Raw genomic sequence first — 26746 nt, forward strand, 5'->3', positions numbered from 1 at the left:
GACACCCGGGAACCCCCGCCCTGCCCCCACCCCGCTCACCGACGCCCGGTAGCGCATCCTGCCGGGCCGGCCTGGCGCCCCGCTCCGCTGCCGGTGCTCTCAGCCCCCGGCTCCGCGGCAGCGGCGGCAGCGAGGGAGGAGCCGGCCCGCCCCCCGCGCCGCCCCCTCCGCGAGCTTCAGAAGCGCGGGACTCCCCCGCCACCCCCGTATCCCTCGGGACTCGGACTCCCGGGTCCCTCTCCAGTTAGCGGGGGTGGGGGGGTAGGAACTAAGGGTGATCTCGGGGCGGGGCGGGGGCGGGGCTCCCCTCCGGGCAGGGGCTCCGCCTGAGTCAGGTTTTCCAGGAGGAACGTCGTTGGTTCCAGGGTGGGGCCCGGAACTCGCGCGGCAGCCGCGTCTACACCGACCCGGAACTCACTTCCGGGCTTGTGTCTACACTACACCACACCAGGCTAGGCGCAGAACCGGGGCTGAGGCCCTTGGGTCGCGGAGGAAGCAGGATTTCCCTCCTCCTCCCCGAACTTCGAGTCGGGACAAAGTTAAAAATAGAACGAAATGTCCAAATACGGCCGGCGCGCCCAGGCGGGCGGAGCCTCAGTGCGGGACACTGTCCACTCCCATACCCTCTCTGGGGGGTGGGCTCCGCGTCTTGAAGCCCCAAGAAAATCTCGTTAGGTTCCCGCGTCAACACAGAGCGCGCGCCCCAGGGACAGGGACCGCCCCAGGGCGCCTTTGCTGGGCACGGTGTGTGCCAGACCCTTATGAAGGTCTCAGTTTCCCATTTGGGAAACACTTCCGACTTCCCAGCATCTTGGACCAATACCCATTTCTGCTATCCTGGACACCCCAACTAGGACTTCTGTGCCCCAGGGTCTCCTCACCTCTCTCCCTCCTCTGGAGGGGGCTTACCTCTCTGGTCCCTCTGGATCCCTCCAAACTTTCTGCCCAGGACACCCTCCCTCTCTCAAACCATCCCCCAGGAGCCCCACCCTCGCTGGGTTCTGGGGAGGCACCAGCTTGAGGGGTGAACTCCAGCTCAAATCCCACCGCTAGTGGGGTTGTGATGGCTAGTGCTTGCGAAAGGCTGGGGTATTTCTTACAAGCTGTATGACTGCGAGCAAGACACTTAACTTCTCGGACCATCTTTCTCATTCTTAAAATGAAGCTAATACCTATCTAAAAGGGTTGTTCAGAAGGCTTACATACAGCGCTAAGGCACCTCCCAAGCCCTTAATAAACACCACTTCCCTATCTCGGTCAGGCATTCATTCCACACGTGACAGGGGCTAGACCTACTAAGAGCCAGGCCTCAGGCCAAACTTATCTAGTGGGGAAAGCCCCTCGGGCATGTCGGTCAGTTACAAAGAGCTCTCAAGAGCTTCACCTGACCCCCATTTGACAGATAAAAAACCTGGGGCGTAGTATGGGGGACACTGACTTGTCCTAGGGGAAAGACGGCAGAGCCGGAACCCAAAGCCACTGAGCGCCCCACAGCGCCCCATCCTCGGACCCGTGATCTCCGAGGAGGGGGTGAGACTGCGGCAGGTGCGGGCTGCAGCCTCGTGGGAAAGGCTCATTACCTCAAGAACAACAGCTCGGCCGGAACCGCGACCCGGGGGACCCCACGGGGCGGGCGCCAGCTGGGAGATGGGGCCCTCTGGAGGGGGCGAGGGGACTGGGTGCCACCGCGCACAGCTGGGAGATGAGTGGGAACGAAGGGCACACCATCCGCATAGGCTGGCTCGGGGCGGGAGGGGGCGCCCTCTGCTGTGCCCCCGGGTTTAAACTCCAGAGGGAGCAGGAGCGCGGAAGGGACTCAGCCTGCAGCCCACTCCGGGTGGGGTGTGCCTTAGAAGACTGGGGGAAGGGGGTCGAGTGAGCCCCACCAGGAGCGCGGCTCCCAGCAGTAAGCTGGTACTGGGCTCCGGGACCCGAGGGGAGGAGCCGGAGAGAGGGAGGAGCCTCACGGCTGCAGTGCCCTCCCGCCAGCTGCTGCGTCAGGCGGCTGGAATGAGGGGAATCCGCGTGCGGAGGGGTCCGGCCGGCCACCCCCCACTGCGAGCCGCGCCGCCGCATTCCCTGGATGCCCTCTGGCGCCCCCGCAGCCGCCGCCCGGCGGCGGAAGGAGGGGGCGTCTATGCTGCTGGGCGGGCCTCGGGGCCAGCCCCAGCCCCAGCCCGGCCCGGCCCCAGCTCCGGCCCCGGCCCGCCCCGCCTCTCTGGACAGAAGCGCCAGCCGGGGAAGGGGGTAGGGAGGCGAGGAACCGAGGGTGAGAGACACTGCGACGAAAGCTGCAGCGCCAGGCGCTTCCTGCGTTCCAAGCGCTGTCTTACTGAACTCCCTTCAACGCCCCCAGGAAAGCCATGAGTTTGTATTGTACCCCCATTATACACACGGGGAAACTGAGGCTGGGCAGGTGAATGACTTGTTTAAGAACTCAGGACTAGTAAAAGGAGGGGTGGAACTGGAACCGGGAACTCGAGCACTCAGTACTCCTTCAGGGCTGCCCTGCGGAAGGAAGGCCCACCTAGGGCTGGTGGATTTCTAAGCTCCTCTGTGAGGGTTAACTGCTATCCTGCTAGGCTGTGACCTTCCTCAGTAACCCAACTGTAATGCTCAGTACACAACCCTATGGGTGTTGTGTGACTATTGACAAGTAGGCCTTAGGAGTAGCAGCTAGGGAGTGTGGGCCATGGCCTTTGGGCCCCCAGCACGGCCCTGGACCTAGGGGCTGGCTCGCTGTGTAGGCTGGGGTGTAGCCATGGCCCGAGGTGGGCATGGGGCAGTCCCAGCAGACCTGAGTGCCATTTACTTAGTGTGGGCTAGGTGCCCCCAAGTCTGACCTCTGGAGGAGTGGGGAGGACAATGGGCAGACTCAAGTGTTCCCTCAGCCCAGGGCCACATGAGTCTGGAAAGGGTGTTCTAAGGACCCCCAGATCGCTGCCATAAGTTGATTTTTACTGAGGCAGCCACCTGGCCTGTTAGGGCAGTGGAAAGAACCATAGCCTATCTCACCCTCAGTGCAGTGCTGGAAACAGAACAGGTGCTCAATTTGTATTTATCAAACATATCTCAGGCCTGGGCCCAGGCTGCCCCTTCAAGGACTGTTCCAGACTCTTGGGAACTGTTGCGAGGGGGGGGGGATGGGTCTCTATCTAATTGCTCACAGGGCCCCAGTCAAGGGCTGTACAATCTAGGTCCAGAACCATACGTCTTTGGCCTGCCAGACACCTCTGCCTGGTGGTCCAGCAGAAGTAAACAGAGCACCTTACCTCCCAACCTGCTCTCCTTGTTCAATATCCTATATGTAGAGAGGAGGGAGGCTCCTCCAGCTAGTCACTATCACCTGGTATCAAAAGGCCTGCCCTCCTTCTTCCACTCCTCACACCTGCTAAAACCTCCCCTGTGCTCCTCCATCCCTGTTCTGCTCCTGGACCAGCAGCAGCCTCTAAATTGGCCTCCCTGCCTTCCTCCTTTTAGTCAGTTTTCCCACAGCAGCCTGTGGTATTTACAAATACAATCCGATCAGTTAACATCTCATGTTAATAGTGAAGGTTTATAGGGCACCAGTCCATGTGCCAAGCCTGTATTTCACACCTACTGCTTCTCGGCAGGCCAGGCATATGGACTCCAGCGCCTCCTTCCCCTCCTCCTCAGTTTATCCCACTGCTCCAACATTCCTGTGTGACCACTGGGGTGCCCCTTTCCAGTCCTTCTCTCCCTATGCCTCCCTCACCACTACACACAACCAGGATGAGCTGCTCCAGCCCCTGCCACTAGCCACACGTGGCTCTTCAAGCTTCTTGCTTCTGCACCTGCAGCTTCCTTGCCTCTGTGCACACTTCCCCTCCCCAAATGACTGACTCTTAGTCATCCTTGAAGACTCAGCTCAGGTATCACCTCCTCCAGAACCCCTTCCTGACTCCCCCCAATACTCTGGCCCCTATTTATCGCATTATGCTCTAATCGCTGGTTTCCTGGTCAGTCTCCCAGAAAAGACTGCTTCAGCCTGGGACATACACCCAGCTTGACACAGTGGGGGCTCAATAACCCCTCGTGGACGCCTGTGTTAATGAATGAATCACAGAGCCAACAGTGAGAGGCAGGAGGCCAGAGCATGCCGGCAGCTGAATAAGGCCGTGGGCCAGCCATTCATTCTCTCATTCATCTCGAAGCCCCCCATCCGCCACAGTCACACGCGCCCAGGCGCGCGGAGCCTGGGGGGCGGGGAACGGGAAGGGGCGGGGCTCGGGAGGCCTCTCCGGAACCCAGAGGCAGAGTCCGAGCCTGGCCAAAGGGCGAACTGGGTGCCTGGGTCCCGGAACCCCAGCTTCTTCCCGTCCTCACGTTACCTGCAAGTAATCCAAGTCTCCACCAGGCCAAGCCCTGGCGTCACCGGGTCCTGGGACTCGGCACAGGCCGGGCCAAGCCGACCCTCAGCCCCAGCGATCCCCGGGCCCCGCGACCCCCGCCTCCCGCACGGTAGCTCTGGGCCTGGCTCGGCGCCCAGCCACTTGCCCTTTCCCCCATCCTGCGCGCCAGCAGAGGCCTCCCGGGGCCACGCGTCTGCTGCCCGCCCCGCGTCCGCGACCAGCGTACCCACCGGCTCGGCTCTTTGGGTGCGCGGGCGGGGGCCAGGCTAGGCGGCGTGGCCGGTTCTGGAGTCCGCGGCCCCGGCAAGCTCTCCCCGCCCAGGGCCCGCCCGGGGCCGGGCCGCTGCCTGTCGTCATCCCAGGCAGGGCCCAGGCCCGGGCGCGCGCGCGCACCCTCCCGCCCCGCCCCACCCCGCGCCGGCCGGCCGAGGCCGGGGCCCTGGTCGCGGCCCCCGCCCGCATCCGCGGAGACTTGGTACTGCACACTCGGCAACCAGCTCCCGCGATGAGGCGCGTCACAGTCACACACACACACACACACACACACACACACACACACACACCCTCCCTCTTCCAGGGAAGACCCAGCCCACTCGCTGCAGTGCTGAGTGGGTAGGTGGGTGCGTCTGATAAGGTTCTTCCTCCTCATCCTAGGGCCCCTTTGCATCCCCAGAGCAAGCCAGACCCTACCCTGCGTGCAGGGCCAGGTCGGTTCTTACCCTTTTGCGACTACCTCTCTCCCTTCAACCTCTGTCCATTCCATGCTACTGCTCTGAGCTGGCCAGTCCCAGTTCTTTGGGAATGGGGAGGCATTAACAGAGTGTGTACTATGCGCCTGGAGCTTTACATGCACAAGTCCTTTGACCTCAGAGCAGCCCTGTCCCCTAGATGTTGTTATGCCCAGCTCATAGCCCAGCCTACTGAGAATCAGGGAGCAGAAGGGGTTAAAACCCAGATCCCCACTTTGAAAAACCCTGCTTCTAGTGGTCCTTCTTTAATAGTGGCGCTTAAAACCTTACCCCTTCCTTCTACTTTCCCCTTTTGTTCAGTCTGTTCCTGTCCCACCAAGGATCTGAAGCCCGCCCCACTGCTCACCTCTTTCCTGAGGGGTTTGCTTGAGAGAGAGAGAGGGCTGCTGGTCCCTGGGGAGACACTGCCACCCTTCCTCCCAGCCCAGAGCATCCCAGCTTACAAGCTTGCAGGGTCTGTGGGGATGAACCACACGGATGATCTCCCCGGTGGGGATCAGCTCCACTTGCAGTGCCATTCCGCCTGTGGATAGCCAGCGTGCTGAGCACTAGGGCCTCTGAGCAAAAGCCTGCCTGCCTGCCCACTGGCTCTGGCTGCTCCTGGAGCCAGGAATTTAGTCGCACGCTGGGATGGTCACTTGGTTCAGCTTCAACTCTAGCCCCAGGGGATGTGTCTGGTCCAGCTCCTCAGGACACAGCTGGAGCAGCCCAGGTCTGATTGGGAGGCCTGTTGGCCCAGCCGGTTGAGGCAGGAAGAGGAGGGGCTGAGGGATGGAGGAAATGCCTGTTGTCCCAGGTAACCAGGGTAGTTGATGCAGCCACCAGCTCCAGGTCAAAGGATAGGAGGCCTCTCCTGCTGCCTACTAACTGGTATCAGCTGGAGAGCAGTGACCACTCCCCAAAACCAGAATGCGTATCCTGCTCTAAGCCAAGAGGATCCATCAGCAGGCACTGCCCCTCTCGCAAGCCCCTTAGTTTGCCTGCCTTCCACAGCAGCAGGTGAGCCCCTTGAGTTTGAAAGGCCAGGGCTGCTGGGGGCTGGCCATGTTGGGCAGAGGGGGTTAACTGAAAAGGCAGGAGGGCACTGTGAGGAGCCCCGTCCCGCCTTCCTCTGGAGCCTCAAACTCTTGGCTCGGAGATTGATCCCTGGGTTCCTTGGCTGTGAGCAGCCTTAGCCCTGTTCACTGCTTACTTTTCCATGAGACCCTCAGGTGCCCCCCACCCTGAATGTTCCTGTTTTTCTATCTTTATTGTTGCTAAATCACAGCTGACACTTTCTTGGCCTGGGACTGAGCCCTTGGGTCTCCAGCCATTTCTTATAGGAAGTGAGAAGGAGGAAGTGGATGGGGGACAGTAACCTTTCCAGAGGGAAACGCTGGCATAGGAGGGGTGGAGTCCAGTGACCTGCGCTGGCCTCGACAGACCCTTAGGCAGGCACCTTCCCCCTTCTCTTCCCTCCTCACAGCTTCCCCTGCCCAGGAAAGACCAGCAACGCTTCCTTCCTTCCTCCGGGAAGCACATCTATCCAGGGCAGACTCATCCCCGGCAGCCACACAATGGCCCTTATCAGCCATGGAGCCAGGCACAGACCCAGCACACACCAAGTCTCACATATTTCCTGTTTCCACCCAGTGGGTCAGGGCTGGGCCCAGAGCGGCCATATCCTGACTGGGGCCAAGAGGAGGGAAAGCACTCCCCCTTCCCCTTCCCGCCTCTCAATCACTGCTGGACTCACCCTTGCCAGGCTAGGAGGGGCCTGCAACAGGAGGCAGGAGTAGGACATGAAGACTTAAGGGGGAAAGGGAGAGGTGGACATGTGGAGGACAAGCACACTCCACAACCAAGAGAAACAGGGGACCTCTGGAGTCAGGAGCCCTGAGACCGAGCCCCCAGGTAGGTATAATAATGTTGCTTTGCATCTTTTTTTTTTTTTACAATTATTCTCTCACAATAATCTTGTGAATAGGTACATTATTTGTATTTTACAGACAACTGAGACTCCTGTGTTGGTAGAGATGGAGATTCAAAACCAGGTCTTGACCCAACTCCTGTATTTCTGGTCCTGCATGATACCACAGCTGCCTGTGTAACTTCAAAAGGATCATGCCACTTCTGAGCTGTGGTTTCCCTGTCTGCCAAATGAAGAGTGCTATGTGGCAGCACCCATGATGGCTGTGTATGTGAGAAGGAATCAAGTAGGCAAGTGCAAGAGTTCAGGGTTCCTCAGGTGTGTGTGTTGGGGGCAGGGACAGAGGTTACCATGGGAACTTTGGGGTAGGGGGGATGTGGGGTAGAGGGAAACGATGACATTTCTGGATAGTTTAACCCAGCACCAATGCTCAAGACTAAGGTGTGAGCAAGTGGCAGCTGAGGAGGGATGGGCCAGCGAGAGCAGAGTCAGCACCTTTACCAAGAGTTGGAGTTTTTTAAGAAACCCATTCAATTTAGCAGCAGAGTAAATTAAGTGCCCAATAGCATAGGTAACATGCCTCCTATGGGCCAGGGACCCAAAGGACCACCATCCCAGACCCTCATCCCGTTCCCATCCAGGCAACGTCTGCCACTCTCGGACACAAAAAGTCTCATCTGGATCTACGGGGATCCTGTCCTGGAGTCTAGCAAGGGCCCATCACCAAGTGCCCCTTCCCATCACCATCATGAAGGAGTCACACACAAGTGTAAAAGCCATGTTTCTAATTATCCCCCAGAACACAGAGAGCCATGGGCCACCAGAAGCCGGGGAACAGCTCTTGATGGTACACACAGCTCCCAGGGTGGAATATGGAACGTAGCGCAACTAGAGTGTTCTTCAGTCTCAGGTTGTAGGATTGGCATGAGTCAGAGAGCAGGCTCTCTGAGGTGTCTTCTCCTGGGAAAAGGGCCATTGAGACACAAGTGGCTGGAGTCAAGTGGTAGGAGCAGGGACAGCCAAGTCCACATAGCACCTGGAGAATGCTCTCTGAAGATGCCCAGGACCAGATTCTCCAAAACGTCTTGATTCCAGCTCTCCTCTCTACCTTCCCCCAACTTCTAGGTCCCAGAGTGGTCTAGAGGGAGGGCAGGTTTTTGACCAGGGGCTACAGGTAAAGGAAGGGCCAGATGCGCCTGAGTGGGCAAAGACCACCCTGGAAAAGGCTGTGGCCATAGTCTTCTACCACCTGCCAACCCTTCACAAGAGGGCAGGTTGGGGGCATGGAGCCTGACCCACCAGCAGAAATGAACCTGGGTCCAATTCTCTGCTCAGGTCCTGGGACTTCCTCAGTCAGACTCCATGGGGGCAGGGGAGTGCAGGCAGAAGGATAGTCATCAATCTGCCCAGAACCGCAACCTAAGAGCCTGGGTAGAGGGGCCCCTCTATCCTGCCCACTTGGTCATACTGCTTCTGCTAAAACCAAGGATCCCAGACCCTCTGCCCATCCCTTAGGGGGCTAGGCAATGAGATGCCAAGACTCCTGGAAGCCAATGCTGTTTGCACCAACCAGTCTAAGGAGCCTGTACAAATGTGAGCATCTCCACCTCCCAGGCAGCCTGAGGCCCAGGATGGCGTGATAAGAATGCAGGCCTGTGCCAGATGGGGCATGTGCCTGGCAGGCCTGCTTGGGCGGGACTGGAAGTGTATGTGGGGAAAACCAAGAAATGAGATGCAGGCTGCAGGGTCCTTCCCACATCCGGTGGACTGTCCCCAGGTCTTCTCTGTTGACAAACTAGCTGGTTTCACTTAGATCTCAGCAATGAAACCTGTATTTAAGTGGCCAATTCCAGAGGTCTGGACTGGAGAGAGCAAAGGAGTGTGGCCACAGCTTCCCCTGGGAGGTGAAGGATACTTGCTGCCTCCTCAAGGGGCTGGGCCGGGCCCCTAGTGCTCCTGGCAGTGGTGAGCAGAGCTGGCTGCCAGCTCTGGCCTCCGCCCTGGATTCCCTCTCATCCCAGCTCAGATCTGTGGCTGGGCTTCACCCAGTGGGTCCTGCTCCAAGAAGGTGTGACGCTGGAGCTGCAGGGATAAAACAGGCAGTGAGTGGAAGGGGAAAGAGCACATTTCCTCCGCACTGCTCCATCACTCCCATTCGCCAACTGCTGCGGCGTCAGGTACGGGTTGACTCCTAGGCCCTTGGCCTCGGGGAACCGATGAAGGGCTCAAGCTCAAATCCCCACCAGCATCCCTTACCTTGAAGGGACTGCTTATTCCCACCACAGAACGTAGATTGTTGCTATAATAACAGAGGAGAAACTGGTCCTCAGTCTCAGGGATATCACCAATGTTGATATATACCTGGAGGGGAGGATGGACATGAATGGGGTCAGCTCTATAGCCTGGGTCCCACCCAGTTCTCAGCAACAAGTTATTAAGCCTTTTATGTGTTCCTGAAGACAGAGGAGCGCTCAGACAAGCCGAACTGCTGGAGTTGTGGAATACCTATGTTAGGAAGGGGGACAGGTACCTGGTTCAGCCCGTTGCTGAAGGAGACCTCGTTGTCCCTGACCCAGACATAGGACACGTAGTCATTAATGTGGCGAAACCCCACCTGTGGGAGGGGTATGGGTGGTTAGTGGACTGGGAGCACACAGGACCTACGGCAAGTCCTAAAGAGAGGATCGTCTCATTCCTAGGTTGGGCCATCATGCTGTATGCCCCCTCCCTTTCACTGCCAGCCCCGAGATGGGCAAGAACCCCTGGAGTGGGTGAAGGTGAGCTCTTCAGTCTGTGTGCAGCTCCCATGACCCCTCAGGATGAATAAACCAGAGGCTGTGGCTGAGGGACTCCCTGCCTTGCCCGTCACATCACCTTATACAGTCCAATCCAGTCCCAGAAGCTGCTGATGAAGTCTTGGGTGAAGGAGTAGCTGATCAGCATGTCCTCCACGGTCCACAGGCCCTCAGGCGCCAGGGTAATCAGTGGGACAGATACCAATGGCTTCAGCTACACACAAGGGTGAGAAGGGGGATGAAAGTACACAGCATCATTCCCTTTTCTGAGATGAATGTCCTTACTGTGCCCTTACAACCAAGCCAGGGTCAGAGTGCGGAGGTGGGCTGCCAGGGCAGCGGGCGCAGAATGTTGCTAGGCTGCCCTGAGGAAGCAGCAGACCTTGGCTGGCCAGTTGGAAAGAGGAAGGGCCAAAGGCTTGTCTGGGGAGGCTGCCCTGTCAGGGAGGACGGGGCTGAGGGCTGGGTGGGTAACGAAGCAGAGCCCAGTGCTGAGGGCTGAGGTTGCGGGACAATGGGGGCGGGGAGCTGCTGACAGGTTTAAGAAGCCAGGCAGCTGCTCTCAGGCCTCCTGGGTTCCTGACCCAAACCTCCAAATTCAGTTTTGCAGAGGGAGGGTGCCTCTGGTGAGAACAGTTCTAGGCATGTAGAGGGAACAAATGGTATAAAGACAGACAAGCCAGTATGAAAAGGTGAAGGCTGAGGGCAGCCAGCAGCTGGAAGGTTAACACTGCCTTGGTCATTAGATGGCAAAATACAAGGATGAAGGGAGCTCCCTTTGCAACCTGATCCAGATAAGTTCAGGACAAATCAAAGGAAGTCTTACTTCACATCGTAGGTAATAAGCATAATGGAACTCAGCCCTAAGGGATCGTACTAAGAGGAAATGGAAACCTATTCACAAAGGGTTTGAACACGTTTCTGACAGACAGAGCCATCAACAGCTCCTAAGAGCTGGGACACCTGACCTGGTGTCATGTCACCCTCACAGGTCTCCCCTGGGGGATCTGCTGACATTAGAATCCAGGGCTGGAGGGTTTGGGAATGCGGCCCAGCATGGCTGCTCCTCTGCTAAGTGCCAGGCAGCCCAGAAGTTCACCTCCAAGTCAAAGGTGCCGGTGACAGGCTTATGGTCACTGATGGTATACATCATATGGCTGACGTAGCTCTTCAGAGACAGGGAGAAGTGGGGGTCCGGCAGCCTGAGGGTGTTGGAGCCAGTGGAGGGCTGTCGCTTCAACCTCCATAGGATGCGGTCGGTCCACGCAGGCTTTCGTTTCTTCTCACTAGGGGTGGGAGAAGAGGAAGAATGGGGAGAGAAAAGAGGGTTGGCGGGATAGCAGTAGGCAACCCATGAGCTTGCTGGAGCCGCTAACACCGGGGTCTCTCTGTGGCCATGAGCCCCCTGGGCCAGAGCTGAAGCACAGCATGGCAGCAGGCAGGAGGGTGCCCAACAGAATCAAAGGCATGCTGGCCTTTGTCAGACTCAGCCAACGACCCTCAGTCTAGTCCACATTTTTATGACTCAAATTGTGACTCAGAAGCATTCCATTTTAAAGCTTTTCCTATTTCTTGAATAAAAGCAGATCAAACAAGCTAAGGTTTGCACTTGGGAGTTAGGCAGACCCTGGGCTGGAATATGGCTTCTCCCTCACTAAAGGTACGACCTTAGGAAAGGAAAGGGAGACATGTAGGGGAAGCTCCCAGCATGGCTGCAATCAGACCTGTTTACTTCTCTTTATAGTTGGAGAGATTGAGTCTTAGCGAGAAAGTGACTTTCCTAAAGTCACACAGCTACTGAGTGGGGGAGCCAGGATTCAAGGCTAGGCAGCATGAACACAGAGCATGCACTCCAAAGCACCTGGCCAGCCCCTCTTAGGCCTCAGCTTCCTCATCTGCAAAGTGGAGATAATAACAGGAGTTACCTCATAGTGTTCCTGAGATGACTGAGATAAAGCACAAAAAAATGTTTAGCCCAGTGCTTGGTACAAAATAAGCTCTCAGTAGACGCTGCCTATTATGGCTCTTTGTTCTCAGGCTTCAACTGAGAGTCCTCCCACCTGATCTTCCCTGAGGAGCAGGACAGACGACCAACAACCCTGGAGACGAGAGCGCTTTTCCTTCCCTAGATAACTGTAGTTGCCCCACGACAGGCAAGTCTGACTCCTAATCCAACCCTGCACAGGCAGCTACTGGGCATTCTCTAACACAGGCTGGGCACCCAGGCCCCGCTCTCCAAATGGAGACCCTGAGTCCTGGAATGGGGTGGGGAACAGCTGCTGTTTCTGGGTTCTTCTCCCTTGGTTCTGAATGAACCCACAGCACAGAAAAGCCTGGTCAGATGATTCCCTATTTCAAAACCTTTAAGAAGAAATCTTCAATGCTTCCAGAATAAATCTCAAGTCCCAAGTATGGCTTTCAAGGTGCTTAGGAGCCTGACGCCCGTCTTCTCGCCCCGCTGCCCCAGACCCACCCCGCCCCGGTGATTCTCTCAAGCCTCAGGCCCTTTCTTCTAGAAGTTTTTGTGCCTGGAACACCCTTCTTCACAGAGAGAGGCCCAATTCCAATGTTGTCTTTGTCATCAAGCTGTCCCTGACCTCTCCTTCCAAAGCATTTTACACCAGTACTTCTGCAATTACATTATATTGTTGTTTTCTGTTTGCGCAAGTCAGCCTATCAGTTAGCATGTGAACTCAGAGGGACTCCACAAGGACTGGCTCTTGGAGTCTCCTGTGTGTCGTGAGCATTAGTACAGACCTGGCACATAGTAGGTACTCAACAACTGCCTGTGAACCCAAACTAAAAAAAACAAGCTCAATCTCTCTCCTTAAAAACACTCATCTAATCTTAATATATACAGCTTTATATGTTTATAATCAGTTTGAAATGCTATTTTTTTTGTTCAATTACTACTTTATTTTATTAAAGATTTTATTGGGGAACTGGGGGAGGGCAACGGCGATGGGGAATCGGGGAAAGGGGAACAGACAAGTTGCTCTCCTTTTGTTCTTCAGTCTAGTTGTGGAGAATGTCGCTTCACTGGCCCATGTTGGTATTATCATTGAGCTCTTCCTGGGTGAGGTAGTCGCTCGCTGGCCATTGGATGGCCGCTCACGGCAGCTCACAGCAGCCCACTGCAGCAGGGGCTGCAGCCTACCCTGTCACCATCGATTCACGGCAGCACAGCTCCAGGTTGAGCTGTTGTTCAGCATCTTAGCTGTAGAGGGCAGTGTCACTGGCCCTCATGTGGGATCCGAACCGGGGCCCTGCTGCTCAGAGCTGGAATCCCAAGCCAGCTCTTAACCAACCCGCCACTCGGTGGGCCCTTCAATTACTATTTTAAATAAACATTTCTGACATACTGTTGTCACTTCAACAGCAGGTTTTCTAGCAATAGAGGCAGAATGGAATCTCAGTGGTAAACTCCGACTCTAGAATCAGAGACCAGTTGGGGGAAGGTTCTGCCCTGTTAAGTAAGAGCCATGTATTTCTGGGTTGGTGAACATGTATAAACTGGGGAGGGGGCATGGAAGCTCCCCACCATTTCCCCATACCTTCTCCTATGCATCTCTTCCACCTGCCCGCTCCTCAGTTATACCCTTTTATAAGCCAGTAATATAGTTAAAAAAATAAATAAAAAGGCTATGTGCCCTTGGGCAAGTGACATCACTCCAAGCCTCAGTTTCAACTCTAAGATGGGGTGATAACAGTACTTACTTCAAAGAACCACTGTGAGGATTAAATAAATTAAAGCGCGTCAAGGGAGTGGTCAAGGGGTAACTGGCTAAACCACATCTGCTTGGGCCTCCTTGGACTGTTTCACCATTCACTGTTCAGAGGACATCGGAAAGGAGTATTTCTATCCCAGAGACTATAGACACTCAATCTATGAACCTCTGGGACATTGTGTCCAACAATACTTGGTAATAAACCACAGGAATGCACCACTCTCCCTTTCAAAGCATCCCCCCCTCCCCAACTTCCCTCTCAGAGTTAAGTACCCACACTTGCTGTCACGTCAGGATCGTCCCCAAGTCCTGACCACAACCTGTCTCTCCTTCCTCCTCAGTACCTCTCGGCCTGTCTCCCTGTCCTCCTTTTCCACGGCCTGGCCCAGGCTCACCACTGGGCACCTGCAGTACTCATACTGTCAACAAGATTTACTGAGCCCTTATATACACCAGGCCAACTAGAGAGCCAATAAATAAAACTGACAAGGTCCTTGAGGAGCTTGACAAACAAAAGACAAGAAATAAGCAAAATAAATGTGTAAAAATTAAATATTACATTTAATGTCTGACAATTAAGTTTGCAAACTTAATTGCAACGATGTTGCTAACCTTTTTGGATATCAGAGGGATTATTCATTATGAATTTGTACCAACTGGGCAAAGTTAACCAAGTTTACTATTTGGAAATACTGAGAAGGCTGAGTGAAAAAGTTAGACAACCTGAACTTTTCACCAACAATTCATGGCTCTTGCATCATGACAATGCACCAGCTCACACGGCACTGCCTGTGAGGGAGTTTTTAGCCAGTAAACAAATAACTGTGTTGGAACACCCTCCCTACTCACCTGATCTGGCCCTCAATGACTTCTTTCTTTACCCGAAGATAAAGGAAATATTGAAAGGAAGACATTGTGATGACATTCAGGACATCAAGGGCAAAACGACGACAGTTCTGATGGCCAATCCAAAAAAAGAGTTCCAAAACTGCTTTGAAGGGTGGACTAGGCGCTGGCATCAGTGCATAGCTTCAGGGGAGTACTTCAAAGGTGATCATAGTGACAGTCAGCAATGAGGTATGTAGCACTTTTTCTAGGATGAGTTTGCAAACTTAATTGTCACACCTTGTATATTCCCCCAATAACATAGTTAAACATGGGTTCCTTCTGGTCATTAGGCACCGCGACAGGTATCTCAGATTGTTCTAATCCTTCCAACACTGGAAGAATGTCACATTTTTTCCTACAGGACACTGAAGTTCAGAGAGGTCACCCAGTCCAGGTGGAGGAAGCTGGATGCTTGCCCAGATCTGCTGTGAAGTCCCCGCTCCCTTCACTGCACTCCACTGTCTCCACCTGTTTGCCCCACAGTGGCCAAATCAGAGCAGCCAGAGCTGTTTTACAGTGTGTGTTACCAGAAGAGGGCCTCACTAATGCTTTTTGGCTGAACGGTCATGACTGAATACAAGAATTGTTTCTAGAGATTAATATATCTTTACTTTAAAAAAATTAAAACAAAGTAGCTCACTGAATACAAGAATTGTTTCTAGAGATTAATATATCTTTACTTTAAAAAAATTAAAACAAAGTAGCTCTGCAAAATTCTCTTGGCTTAAGAGCCTAGAAAACTGAACCAATTTACTGATTCAAAAGTAGTGGTATGTTCCATTTCTAGGTCTGAAAGTACTTTTCCCTTCAGCTCCCTGTAGAAGATTTCTAAGTGTCTCATTGAACTCTGGACATTGGTCTCAACTAGACTGATCCCAGTATCCTCTGCTCAGGCCTAGCAGAGAGGTTGACTGGGTTCATGTAACAAAACCCTATTACAAACCCTGGCTTTAACAGGATTTCCTGCCCTCAGCCCTTTCACCCTTCCCTGTAATGGAGCTGACCTCGGTTCTCATTACATCTTGGCTCAGGGACACTGCCGTGGCTGGGCAAAGCTGCATCTCATGCCCTGCACACAACTCACTCACAGTCACTTTGTACAGCTGGGTCAGACTCCACTCAAGGTGCCTCTCGTCAATGCTGCTGACTGATCGGAACGCCTGCCCTTCTTTCTGCCAAACTCTGCTGCCTCCTTGACAACCGTGACTGACTCCCCCTGGCTTCAGCTGCCTGCCTCCTTACCATTCACTCCAACCTCCTTTGGCACTTCCACAAAGTTCTGGAACCTCCTATGGGCCAACTCCTGGACCTGACAGTGCTTATTTGGATCTCTTGCTATGAGTGGGTTCCGTTACTAGGCTGGCTGCTCCTTACATACCATAGCTTTTCTTTTTGTCCTCTTAGGCTCCCAATTCAAACATATGCCTGGCACTATGCTGCATCCCAGGAATGGTCATAACTCAGATCCGGTTTTTGCACTCCAGGTATTCACAGTACAGCAAGAAAGGCACACTGTGTCTTAAAAAGCAACATTGAGGGCCGGCCGAGTGGCTCAGTTGGTTAAGAGCTCGCCCAAGAGTTTGAGCTCTGAGCAACAGTGGTTCGAGTCCTGGCCCGTGTTTAGCAGCCGCTGAGCTGCCAACAGGTGGCAGGATGGCTCAGCGGGGGGGGGACCCCAAAAAACCCCACAACATTGACAGCATGGTGTGTGCAAGGCTTGTAGTAGCAATAAGGGCAGGAGAGAAATCTCAGTGAGACAGAGAAGGGTGGGTCAGGGAAGGCTTTCTAGTAGAGGTGATGCCTGAACTGTTTTTCAAGGATAACACGGGTCTGATTAGACAGGAATATTTCTGTCCTCGTGTGGGGCTCAGGCCCTGGCCACCGCAGGAACTCCCTGCTGCCTCTGGATCCTGGGCCCAACCAGCAATTTATCAGTTATGATATCCCCCTATAATGTCCCCTGTTCCTATTCAGACATTCCTTCATTTCCTGGGCTCTAGGCAACAGGAAGTGCATGGGTCTGGAGTCACACAGACTCAAGTTCAAATTCTTGGTCAGTCACCTACTCTGTCACCACCTTACTTAGATAGTCCAAGACTCAGTTTCCTTATCTGTAAAAAGTGAATAACAATAATGTCTACCTGATAGGGATATGGTATGAATTAAGTGAAGTGATGCAGGCAAAGCCCTTGGCACAATACCTGGCAATAAAAGGTGCTCAGTAATGTCAACCACACTGTGGACTGGATCTATTAAGTGGAAAGAAAAATATCTGCCTTTTCCTTAGCAAGCCTTTGCTGCCCTGCTCCTGCCCTCTTTTGCTGCTGCTGGCAAAACTAGCTGTGAATCTGGAGGTACTGTGGGCTGGAAAAAAGCACCGTGAGCCACAGAGTCCAGAGAATCAGGTCTGAGCCCCAGCTCTGCCATCATTAACTGAGCCACCTGGGGCTGTCCTTGAACGTCTCTGAGCCTGTCTACCCAATCTCAGTCCCTGCCAACTGTGGCTTAAGTCCAGCTATTCACAAATACTTCCAGTCTCCTGGTGGTTTCCCTACCATACCTGGGCGTGGGGGAAAAGGGACACCTGGCTATATGGCCTGTCAGCAGCTATCTTCCTGCTGGCAAGGGAGGTTTTAGAGTCAATTGGTGGAAGGTCCCAGCCCCCAAGGCCCCAGCCTGTTCCACCAAGGCCTTACAATTTCCATGACTCTCATTTCCGATGGCTGGCCGAGGAGGCTGGCAGTCTCTTTACAGTGGTGGACCTGTGCCAGCCGGAGCCTGCCCTCTTACCTCCTTTATGGCCTGCTCTGTTGCCCAGGCTGGACCCTGCTGCCCGTGTTCATGGCCTCTTCTTGTGTGCACTGCCCTGGTCATGACCTCACTCTGTCTTGCTCCACACTCCTGAAATGGCTCACGCTCTCCCTCTTCCTCGGCGGGGACAGTGTGGCTCTGCCGTACCATTGCCAGCACCGAGCCAGCAGTTCTACATCTTGCCCTGGCCTGGCTGTGGAGATACCCATTCACCCCCTACATCTCAGCGGCCTGGGTCGCCCTGGAGGACCTCCTATATCACTTCATACGACAGTTCCGAAAGGAGAAATAAACGAAGGCGCTGCTTCAAGTGAAACAAAAAGCTCCAGAACCTGTAAGGGGTTCTTCTTTTTCTGCAAAGAGATGAGGATCCTTGCGCTAAGTTGGGTCAGGGACCTCTTGCCAGAGCTGCTTTTGCTTCTCTCCCCTAAACCTAAGGTTTTGGTGGTTAGCTGGCCCCTTGTCAGCTTCTTAGAAAGGTTTCCAGTAAAACTACCACCCAAAGGTATGAATCTAAAAATAATAATGGCAGTTATCACAGTGCTTACCGGGTGCCAGGCTATACATACGCAAGATCTCATTCAATCCTTAACCCACGAAGTGGGTACTGTTATCATCCCCATTTTATGGATGGCAAAATCGAGGATTAAAGACCTTGTCCAAGGTCATGGCGCTGACGCAGAGCTGTGCTTCTAACTATTGGAGGTACTGTCTCTATATTGTTCCCCATAAAATTCTCCACTGACGACTACTATTTCACCTTCCTAAACAGCACCTGACCCACTCACAGCTGTGGCAGGGGTACTTAATACTCGTAACTGGCTGAGTCAAGCACCCATCTGAGGAGGACCAGAAATCCATAGGGAATCAGGGCAGGATTCCCAGAATGCTGAAACGCAGCCCCTCCTAAGTCAGGAATCAGCTGCCTCCTCCTTTCTACTGGCCCTACCTGCCCCAATGCCCACGCTCCATCCTTGCCAGCACCAGCTCCCCGCCTCCTGCTCTGAGGACAATCTGAGACCTCACCACAGTCAGCACTCATGGGGGGGGGGGCGGTCACTCTTGAGAGGTGATGGCTAGATCTATTCCTGCTTCCCTAATTTTTCTATTCTGAGGCAGCTCCCACTGCCACTAGGGCCAGCACAATATGACTTCCCAGGCCTCCTGGCCCCCCCCATTTCCTCCTCACAGGCTAATTCCAGATCTATGGCAGGCTGATCTTACTGGTGGAGCCCCCTCACCTGGTGTCATAGTTGTTAGAGTTCTTATCAAACTTGTAGGTGGGTGGGAAGAGCAGGGGGCCTTCCTGGAATTCCCGGAGCAGTGAGTCACATCTCTTGGCAGTGCTGAGCTGTAGAGAAAGATACAGTCCCATCTCCCAATGGTCCCAACCCTATGGCCCAGCACCATGCTCCGTTTAAGAGATCAGCACATGCCAACACGGTGGGGCAAGAGTTAAGCAATGCCACTTCGCTTCCTCACAGCCCCAGTGGCAGCCTCAGCACCCCATCCCCACACCATCCCCACCCCCAGGAGAGCAGCTGAATCCTTTTGCAAACATTACCCCACAGTCCTAGGGAAGGCAGCTGCCTGCCATTGCCTAGTCCTTGGACTACAGGGACCGGGCTTTCAATTCCATCTCTCTGGGAGCCACTGGCAGACATGTGTCAGAGGGGAGGCTGGGGTAGCCAGGGGCCCCCAAATGGGTGGTATCTCATCCTCTAGGAGGCAAGCAAGCCTGGGAAAGATGACAGGGATACAAGAAGGTTGGTGCACAGTAGGCCAAAGCCTTTCTCGCTCCCTATGCTAACACACACCCAGCAGCTGTACCCTGGTTCCTCCACATGAGCCCAGGCCCTGACAGGATAGACTGCCCCATCCTGGGTGCCAAGCCCTGTTAGACTCCCCCTTGCAGGGGCTTCGGAGGACCAGGAAAAGAGAACAGGCCCTAGGGAACCTGAGCAACGCTCCACACCGTTCATGCTGGACCTCCACCATGGGCTCAGATCACCCCTCTGGATACCCGACCCCTTTCCCTTGATACCTGATCCTTCTGCCACAGGTCCCTGTAGCACTGATGTTTTATGGATTCTTGAACAAAGTGCAACCCAAAATCCTCGATCCGAAAGTTCATGTCTCCAAACCAGAGAATGAGGCTTCAGAAAGAAAAGAAGGCAGGTTTGTGGTGAGGCCAGAGGAGGGAGGAGCAACAGGTGGCTCCGGCCTGTTCACTCCAGGGGCTGCAGGTGAGAAGCCGGATGCTGGGAGAGGACCAGGTAAAGACCAGGGCATGGCCTGACGGGACTGTTCTCATGGCTCCCACCCCACTGTGTAAGCGAAGAGGCCAGCCCTGAGGGGAAAGTGGCAAATACAAAGCAGGCTCTAGCCCTCCCTACTTCTCCCTCAACTGGCTGCCAGACAAGACTGAGAACCAGCCCTTCGGGTGCCCTCAGGAACCACAGGGCTCTTAACCTGGGATGTTCAGAAGTGTCCAGAGCTTCTAAGCAGGACAGAGGGGCCAGGGAAGGGGAAAAGGAAAGGGAAGGGGGAGGGGAAGGGGTCCCAGACCCCAGGCAGGCAAAGCTGGGTAAGAGAGCAGATGGGGCATCAGGGACGAGGCTGGGAGAGGAACACAAACTGCCTCTGGCTGAGTAGCAGTGACCGGGCAGAGGACGCTAGCCTGGGCTGGTGTGGGAGACAGGGCAGGGTGGCAGTTTGTAACTGCATGCTCACTCGTGATCCAGGATGTTGGGGATGTCAAGTCCCTCAAAACTCTGCATCTCTAGGATCCGGTCAAAATGCTCCAGCCGCTGGTCATTGTTGGCCATGTGGGGGGGCAGGTGGCAGTTGATGATGCTGACATAATAGCTGTAAAGCTTCAGGCAGATGTTGACGCCCCCTTTGTTCCCCTGGTAGGACAGGTGGCCAGAAGGGTAGGAAGCTGCTCTGGGTGGGACATACCTCTCTTTTCCCATCGCAGGCCTGAGGGGAGATTGTCTCACCTCCCACAGGATCTCCCAGGGCCAGACACTCAGCTTCCCAGAGAGACGGCTCCATCCAGGGAGCCCAGCTCACCCGTCTCAGGATGCTAAGCGCCCCCTGAGGCAGGACAGTGGGTAGGCAGGGCAGTAGCCTGGCCAGGATGTCAAGAGTCATTTCACCCCTTTTTCCAGTTGCCCAGCTCTAAAGCCCCCAGCCCTTCCCAGCTCACGACTCAAACAACACTCATTTCTTACCCAGTACCCGAAGAGGCCAGTGGGGGTGGATTTAGTAGAGAGGATCTGGATAAAGGGCAAATGCTGGTACTTGGCAAAGACCAGTAAGAGGAGCCCCTGCATGCGGACATACGAGACCTGCGGGACAGGGGAGGGCAATGGTCATTCATTTCTCTGCACAGGCCAAGTGCGTCCCTGCCAGGCCCTGTGCCACACAGGTGCCCTGCCCCAGGGTCTTTGGTATCTCACTTCAAGTCTCAGGGTGTCACTCCCCTTAGGGGAGTGATGCAAGTTTCAGTTTCTGGGCCTGGGCCTGGGGGTGGAGGACAGAGAAGACAAGGCTGCCAGGGTACCCTGCCATCAGAAGGGCATCGACTCTTCAGTCCCAGCCCCATGCATGCCTAGGTGCTCCTCTCACTGATGTCCTCCTGAGGTCCTCTGGGTACTCTTGGGCCACCACCCCTGGGGGTCAGGGCCTCAAAGAGAAATGCCGCTACACATGATAGTGGCTAAGGGCACTGACTTGGAAGTCAGCCAGATCTGCGTTCAAATCCTGGCTCGGATTCTTAGTATTTGATACTGGCAAGCCTCTCAGACTATTTTCTCATTGACAGAGCAGGAATCTATCTCACAGATGTTGGAAGGATTAACTGGCAGCTATTATTTTTTAGTTTAAAGATTCTTAAAAGTAAATGCAGGGGAAGAACATGAGAGAAACTTCTGGAAATATTGTGATTCTTGACTAGACTGGTGTAACACGGATGTATGTGTGTGTAAAAACCCATCAAACTGTACACTTAATTTCTGCATATGTTATAGCTCAGTGGAAAAAAATTAAGAAAATGCTCCTCCAAAATAACTAAGGATGGCGGGCAGGTATCCACAAAGGCAATGCAGAGGGGATGAGAGTACATACAGAGGACATGTGTCCGCAGGTTGGGGAGAATAGCAGACGTCTACTGAAGTGCTTTATGTCACATTTCATCTTTACACCAACTCTGTAAAGAACCACTGCCCCTGTTTTACAGATGAAGGACTGGGGCTGAAGGAGACTAAGGGACCATTAGGGCTACCTGGATAACAACATCAAAAGACTGGGACTGCCAAAACCCCTGCTGTCTGTGCATGGGAATGGGCTGTAGCCAGCGACCCTCTAGCTCCGCCTTAGGCTGTCTACACCCACCACTTGAGTAGCTGTTTCCGGAGCATGAGGTGTAGAGGCCAAGGAGGAAATCCCCGGGTGGGGAGGGTGTACTGGGGCCTTCCAGGAATTATGAAACTTGATCCCGCAGGCCAGGAGCTCTGGCACAGTGGAGAGTCAAAGCAGGGGGAACCCCGAACCCAGAACTGAGTAAGGGAGGCCTGAGAACCTACAATTGAGCAGCAGTTGCTACAATTGTGTCCACAACCCCACCCTCCACCCCCAGTCTTGGCCTCTTCCCTTCATATACACAAATGATAATGAAAGTGGGGGAAGGGCTGGACTATGAGGGACTGACTCTCTGGGAATGGATAAAAATTCAGGAGGGGAAAAAAAAATTCAGGAGGAGTTTCAAGTTTAATTCTAACCCACAGAGCAAGTTTGGACCACTGGGCTCTACCACAAAGGCACCAGTCTACTTTGCGGTGGGGTGGGCAGAGTAAGGCAGGAAAGCCTCAGATTGGGAGAAAGGGTGGGGCTGTGGGGAAAGGCAGGAGATTTGTAGGGGAAATTCTAGTTAAAGGAAATGAAGTAGGAGGTGGCTGGGAGCCCTGGAACCAGCAAAGGGGGTTAGTTAGTCCCAGGCTTCTCAGCCTATGGCTGGTCAACTCCCGCCCAAGAAACAGGCTGCAAGCAGGACTCACCCCTTCACCTCAATTCTTGGCAGGGGGAAGGAGGGTCATCTGCTGGCCTCCCAACTTTGGGAGGCGGCATGGGTACAATGCGGTGTGTCCATGCCAGAAGCTAAGCTAATTTCCTTGGCTCAGTTTGATAGTATCAATTGCTTGCCAGTTAGCCAAGGTGCAGAGAGGCCTTCAGTCTCAGGAAGGGAGTGGGTGGTGAGAGAGAAGTGGTTTTGCCCTCCCAGAGGATCTAGCTCCAGCCATGTCTACAGGAGGCCTGAGTTTGATCCAGAGGGAGCCACAGGCTCAGGCCTGAAATTTTCTAGCCTCAGCTGCAAGACCAAATCATGTATTTCCTCCTCCTGGCTCTGCCCTCCTTGGGAGGACTCAAGCTCTTTCTTGCCTCAACACCCTTAGGCAAACTAGGATAACAATTCTAAAGAAATGCAGTCACCCAGTGAAAGAAATAGGGGAATTCTAGTATTTTCAAGAAACACTGCACTAGGTGCTTTGAATGGGAGTGTGCTTCATTCCTTAGCTATGCAAGGCAGAGGCCAAGATCAGCAATCTAGAGCCTTCCTGTGGATTCTCCTATGATCTAAAGACTCCCCAGAGAATACTGGCTCTTCATACTGACCACCTCTTCCCCCCATACCTATCTCCCCTCCCCTAACCACTGGGCTCCTGAGAATTTGAGATGTATGTCCCCTATAATCAGGGAACACCCTTTAATACCAGCAGTTAGCCATGGGATGCCTGTCAGCCTTAGAGCTCACCAGTAAATATAAGTATGGTAGTTAAGAACATGGATTATGAAGTTTGAAAGATCTGGATTCACATCCAGGAGAACTTGTATGACCTCTGAATCTTGGTTTTTAATCTGTAAAATATCCATATTTCAAGATTTAAAAATTATGTATATAAAAAGCTTATTTATAATGGTTAACATTAAGTAAGAGTTTGATAAACGGTAGCAATTATTTTTACACTCAGGGATTTCAGGCAGGGCATGTGAGGAGAGATTGGCTGGGGACGGGGTAGGCACTGAAGTGTTAATAAGCCCCGTTGCACCTCCCAGAGGAATTCTCCTAACCTGAAAAATATCAAAGTATAAACTAACCCCTGGGGTCCCAGCTCAGCTCCAACTACCTTGAAAAGGCACAGGGCAGGCAGGAGCCTCAGGAAGCCAGATGTACCTGAGGTTTAGGCCTTGAAATAGATGGGAAAAGCATGAAAGCCTGAGTGGGAGACCAAAGGACTGGGGGTGAGTGACAAGAGGTAAGACACATTTCCCAATTGCCCATGAACTTGAAAGTTACCTTGACGAAGCTGAGAGGGGAAAGCACATCCATGAAGAAACTGCTCCATGGGTCTTCAAAGGCAGTGTCACAAAGGAGGCTCATGATTCCACAGTTCATTTCCTGCAAACTGCCCATCCCAGGTCAGAGGCTCTCCCCCTGGCCTCGAGGGCACTGCCTCTGCGACAGACATTTCGTGCTGCCCTCAGCAGACTCTTAAGCCTTGGGTTCTCATGACCATGAATGATCTCTCCCTCCCCTGGCTGCTGATCACCAAACCCTTGCCGTTGTTGACCCAGGACAAGAGACACTGGCTGGCCCTGATGCAGGCTGAAAGCTCCCAGCCTTCAGACTCCAGAGTGAGGGAGGACAGGTTACAGCAGTTCCCCATGGGGACAGCTTGGGACGGGTCAGGCTTACCTGATCTCAGATATAAGGATGGGTGAAGGGGCCCTGCAGACACCTACCCAATGACATACATGTCCAGATTCAGGTTCTGGTTGTTCAGCTGAAGCAGATCATCGGGGTCTGCAGGAGGTGCTTCAGAGGCCACATTCCATGTCACGACATGTATGCTGTGGAAGGAATGCAAAGTGAAGTCATGGAGGAAGGAGGATAAAATCTTATTCAGATGATGGACAAGGGTCTAGGCTTGCTAATGGCTCCTTCACAATCCACTGCAATCATAATGGGAAACATGAACTTCTGTGCCTGGTGGTGGGGATGGCGGCGCTGAACTACAAGTCCTTCGTCTTCACCTTTGTCCCTTGAAGCAGGAAATTCCCACCCTTGATTGGCTCTTCCATGCAGGTCCACAGCTGCCCACATCTGGCAGCAATGGTGCAGCTGACACTAGGAGATCTGCCAAAGTGGGCCTAAATGTTTTGAGGTCAGGCAAGGGAAGAGGTGGATAGTCAGGAATTTATTAATTTCACCAGCCAGTCACACTGCAGCAATCATCTACAGCTCAGTCAGCAACTTCCCACTCCCCAATTCTCAATCCAAGGGTTCCTAAGACCACCAGATAGATTCTGGAGGTTCAGCTTTCAACTTGTGAGAAGCCTCAGCGCTATAAGTCAGGGGAATTTCAAAAATAACAGAGCTAAAACCACATTCCTTCCTCACTCCTTCCTAGCAGATCCCTAGAGCACAACCAATTCTGCCAAACATTTCAAAGAGCTTAAGGAGAAGATTTTAAATAACAGGTTTCTCAACATCTCTCAAGAGTCTACCTACATTTGGGAAAAGCCATAGTTGGATAACATCCTCCATCCAGATTTCATATGAGCCTTGGGGACGCAACAGAACTAGATCAACAGCTCTCATTAACACTGGATCCCATCAGAGGTTCAAGGGAAGGAGAGACTTGCGGATCTCAAGCGAATAGTCACAGCAACACTCGAAGAAAGCCCCAGACTGCTGAGTGCCGAACAGACAGGGGCTACAAACCCTGTAGAGACCAAGAACAGCCACCAAGCCTCAGGTGAGTCCTAGGTACACCATGAAGAGGAGGACCTGCAGCAGTGTAAGAACTAAAATGGGAGAGGGTACAGGCGTAGGAGAAAAGGGCAGAATGTCCCAAAACTCTTCTCCAACCAGACCCTGTTCTTAGAGGTCCATGTTCTAAAAAGCACAACTTGAAAAAATTCTTGGCTGGCTTAAAGCAATTTCCTGCCCCTCCTTGTGAACATCAACAAAACAACACAAAAAACACCTTCCCAGGCACTCAGCCAAGAGATTCTGTGCTTCGTTTGTTTACTATCTCCCCCTGCTGTCCAACAGTGGATTAAGAAAGGCAACCATTTTTCTCCAAGGCTCCTTGTTTCCCCAGGGACTGGCTCTAAGTTAATGGGGAGAAGAAGTTGGGATTTCTCACCCAAATTCTCGAGTCCAACGATTAGCAGCAAATCCTTGCATTGTGACCTGCACTAAGTTGGTGATTAGCGTTGTTCCTCGTTAATGAGCAAGCACAAGACCAGGCTACATCACTTCACAAAAGGATCATATCTAAATCTGATTTCGGATTTCAGGAGCTCACAACGGGATCAAGCAGTCCCCATGATGTAAATACTGATCAAAAGTAAGAATAGATTTCTACTCTACAGCTGAGGGGAGAGTGCTTTATGTCTTTAACTCCCAACAGTCCAACACTGCTGCCTTCTCCAGAAGCTAACTGGGCACCTGCTTGGGGCGTCCAAGTGGCAACTAGCTTGGCGGCTTGAGTTTGGAGGGGGCGTGGTGCTCGGACCCTATACTAAATGCTCGACACTGGCCTTGGGTAATTTGTGAGGGCCTCTGAACTTGAAACAGTCTTGTAGGCCCGGTCCCTTCTCTCCCAGTCTGATTCTGCCACAGATCCGCAGCCCCGATTGGGTGGGAGGCAGTGATCCCTCCCGGAGCAGGCCAGCCTGCCCGCAGTGCTTCCTCACCTCAGCTTCCTTCCTCTCGATTCAGTTGCCATCGTCCCCACGCGGTGGACCGGCCGACTCGCGTTTCCCTGCCCCGGGAGAGCCTGACCGGATCAGCACCCCTGCGGCAGCAGGTCCCGGCTAGATCACTCTCTCGGGGTTGTTTTTCTTCCGGATTCTGGACCTCCGCCTCGGCTTCCGTAAGGGGCGGGGCTTGAGCGCGCAGAGTGCTCTGGGTGGTGCGGCCCGGGGAAGAGGACGGACTCTCAACAAGCGCGAAAGGTGAAAGGCTGAGGAAAGGAGCTTAGGTACCAGGACGTGAGAGGCGTGTCCTCGTTGTCATCAGAAGCGGACGCAACACTGCCCCGCCCGGTGTGCCCGACTGCCCATAGGTCGACCCGCGCCTCCCAGGGTGCCCCGCGCGAGGCCGACTGGGAGGGAGCGTCTTCCGGCGGAAGTCGTCGCTACACCAGCGCGAACTTCTTCGGCTGTAGCTGGTTTTTGTAATATCGAATCGGAGGTTTCTGACCTCTGCGCTGTCCCTTTGCAGCTCCCCAACGCCTGGAGGCCCAAGGGGCGAAGTGGGGAGAGGACAGTCCAGCCACTGTCCTGCCTGTAATCCAGTCTCTTTCCCCCACCCAACTCCAGGTGATTTCATGTTGGTCATTGGGCTCTGAAGTTCTTTTCTATGGTCTTCACTTATTAGGTTACCGGTTACACTTTGGACTTTTGGGAGGTTCTTGGACTC

General features: G+C 53.7%; 2 protein-coding genes across 8 annotated transcripts in view; both read right to left on the minus strand.

Moving 5' to 3' along the window:
• MYO1C (myosin IC) overlaps positions 1–5806 on the minus strand; it is a 33423-nt gene extending 27617 nt beyond the window's left edge. For 2 of the 5 annotated variants that reach the window (XM_019650523.1, XM_019650519.1), the window contains exon 1: positions 40–150. In XM_019650523.1, the coding sequence (XP_019506068.1) occupies positions 40–57 (18 nt within the window). In that variant the 5' untranslated portion in view covers positions 58–150. Of the gene's footprint in view, positions 1–39; positions 151–4603; positions 4745–5565 lie in introns of those variants that run through there. The other 3 variants (XM_019650518.1, XM_019650522.1, XM_019650520.1) reach the window with 3 other exon arrangements.
• Positions 5807–7801: 1995 nt separating this feature from the next.
• Positions 7802–26372, minus strand: INPP5K (inositol polyphosphate-5-phosphatase K). 3 transcript variants are annotated; one of them, XM_019650470.1, is made up of 13 exons: positions 26020–26372; positions 24827–25040; positions 24058–24165; positions 23612–23713; positions 20490–20606; positions 19987–20162; positions 19298–19409; positions 18495–18604; positions 10926–11112; positions 9906–10040; positions 9562–9645; positions 9288–9392; positions 7802–9113 (listed from the first exon to the last, which is right to left on the minus strand). In XM_019650470.1, exons 4-13 carry the CDS (start codon positions 23708–23710, stop codon positions 9054–9056), a joined length of 1185 nt encoding a protein of 394 aa, XP_019506015.1. In that variant the 5' UTR covers positions 23711–23713; positions 24058–24165; positions 24827–25040; positions 26020–26372; the 3' UTR covers positions 7802–9053. The 3 variants fall into 3 exon arrangements, with proteins under 3 accessions (XP_019506015.1, XP_019506013.1, XP_019506014.1); XM_019650468.1 differs by having other exon boundaries at positions 23612–23720; positions 26020–26371; XM_019650469.1 differs by lacking the exon at positions 24827–25040 and having other exon boundaries at positions 23612–23720; positions 26020–26371.
• Positions 26373–26746: the final 374 nt, after the last annotated feature.

Source organism: Hipposideros armiger, unplaced genomic scaffold, assembly GCF_001890085.2.
Source record: "Hipposideros armiger isolate ML-2016 unplaced genomic scaffold, ASM189008v1 scaffold_141, whole genome shotgun sequence".
NCBI classification, from domain to species: Eukaryota; Metazoa; Chordata; class Mammalia; order Chiroptera; family Hipposideridae; genus Hipposideros; species Hipposideros armiger.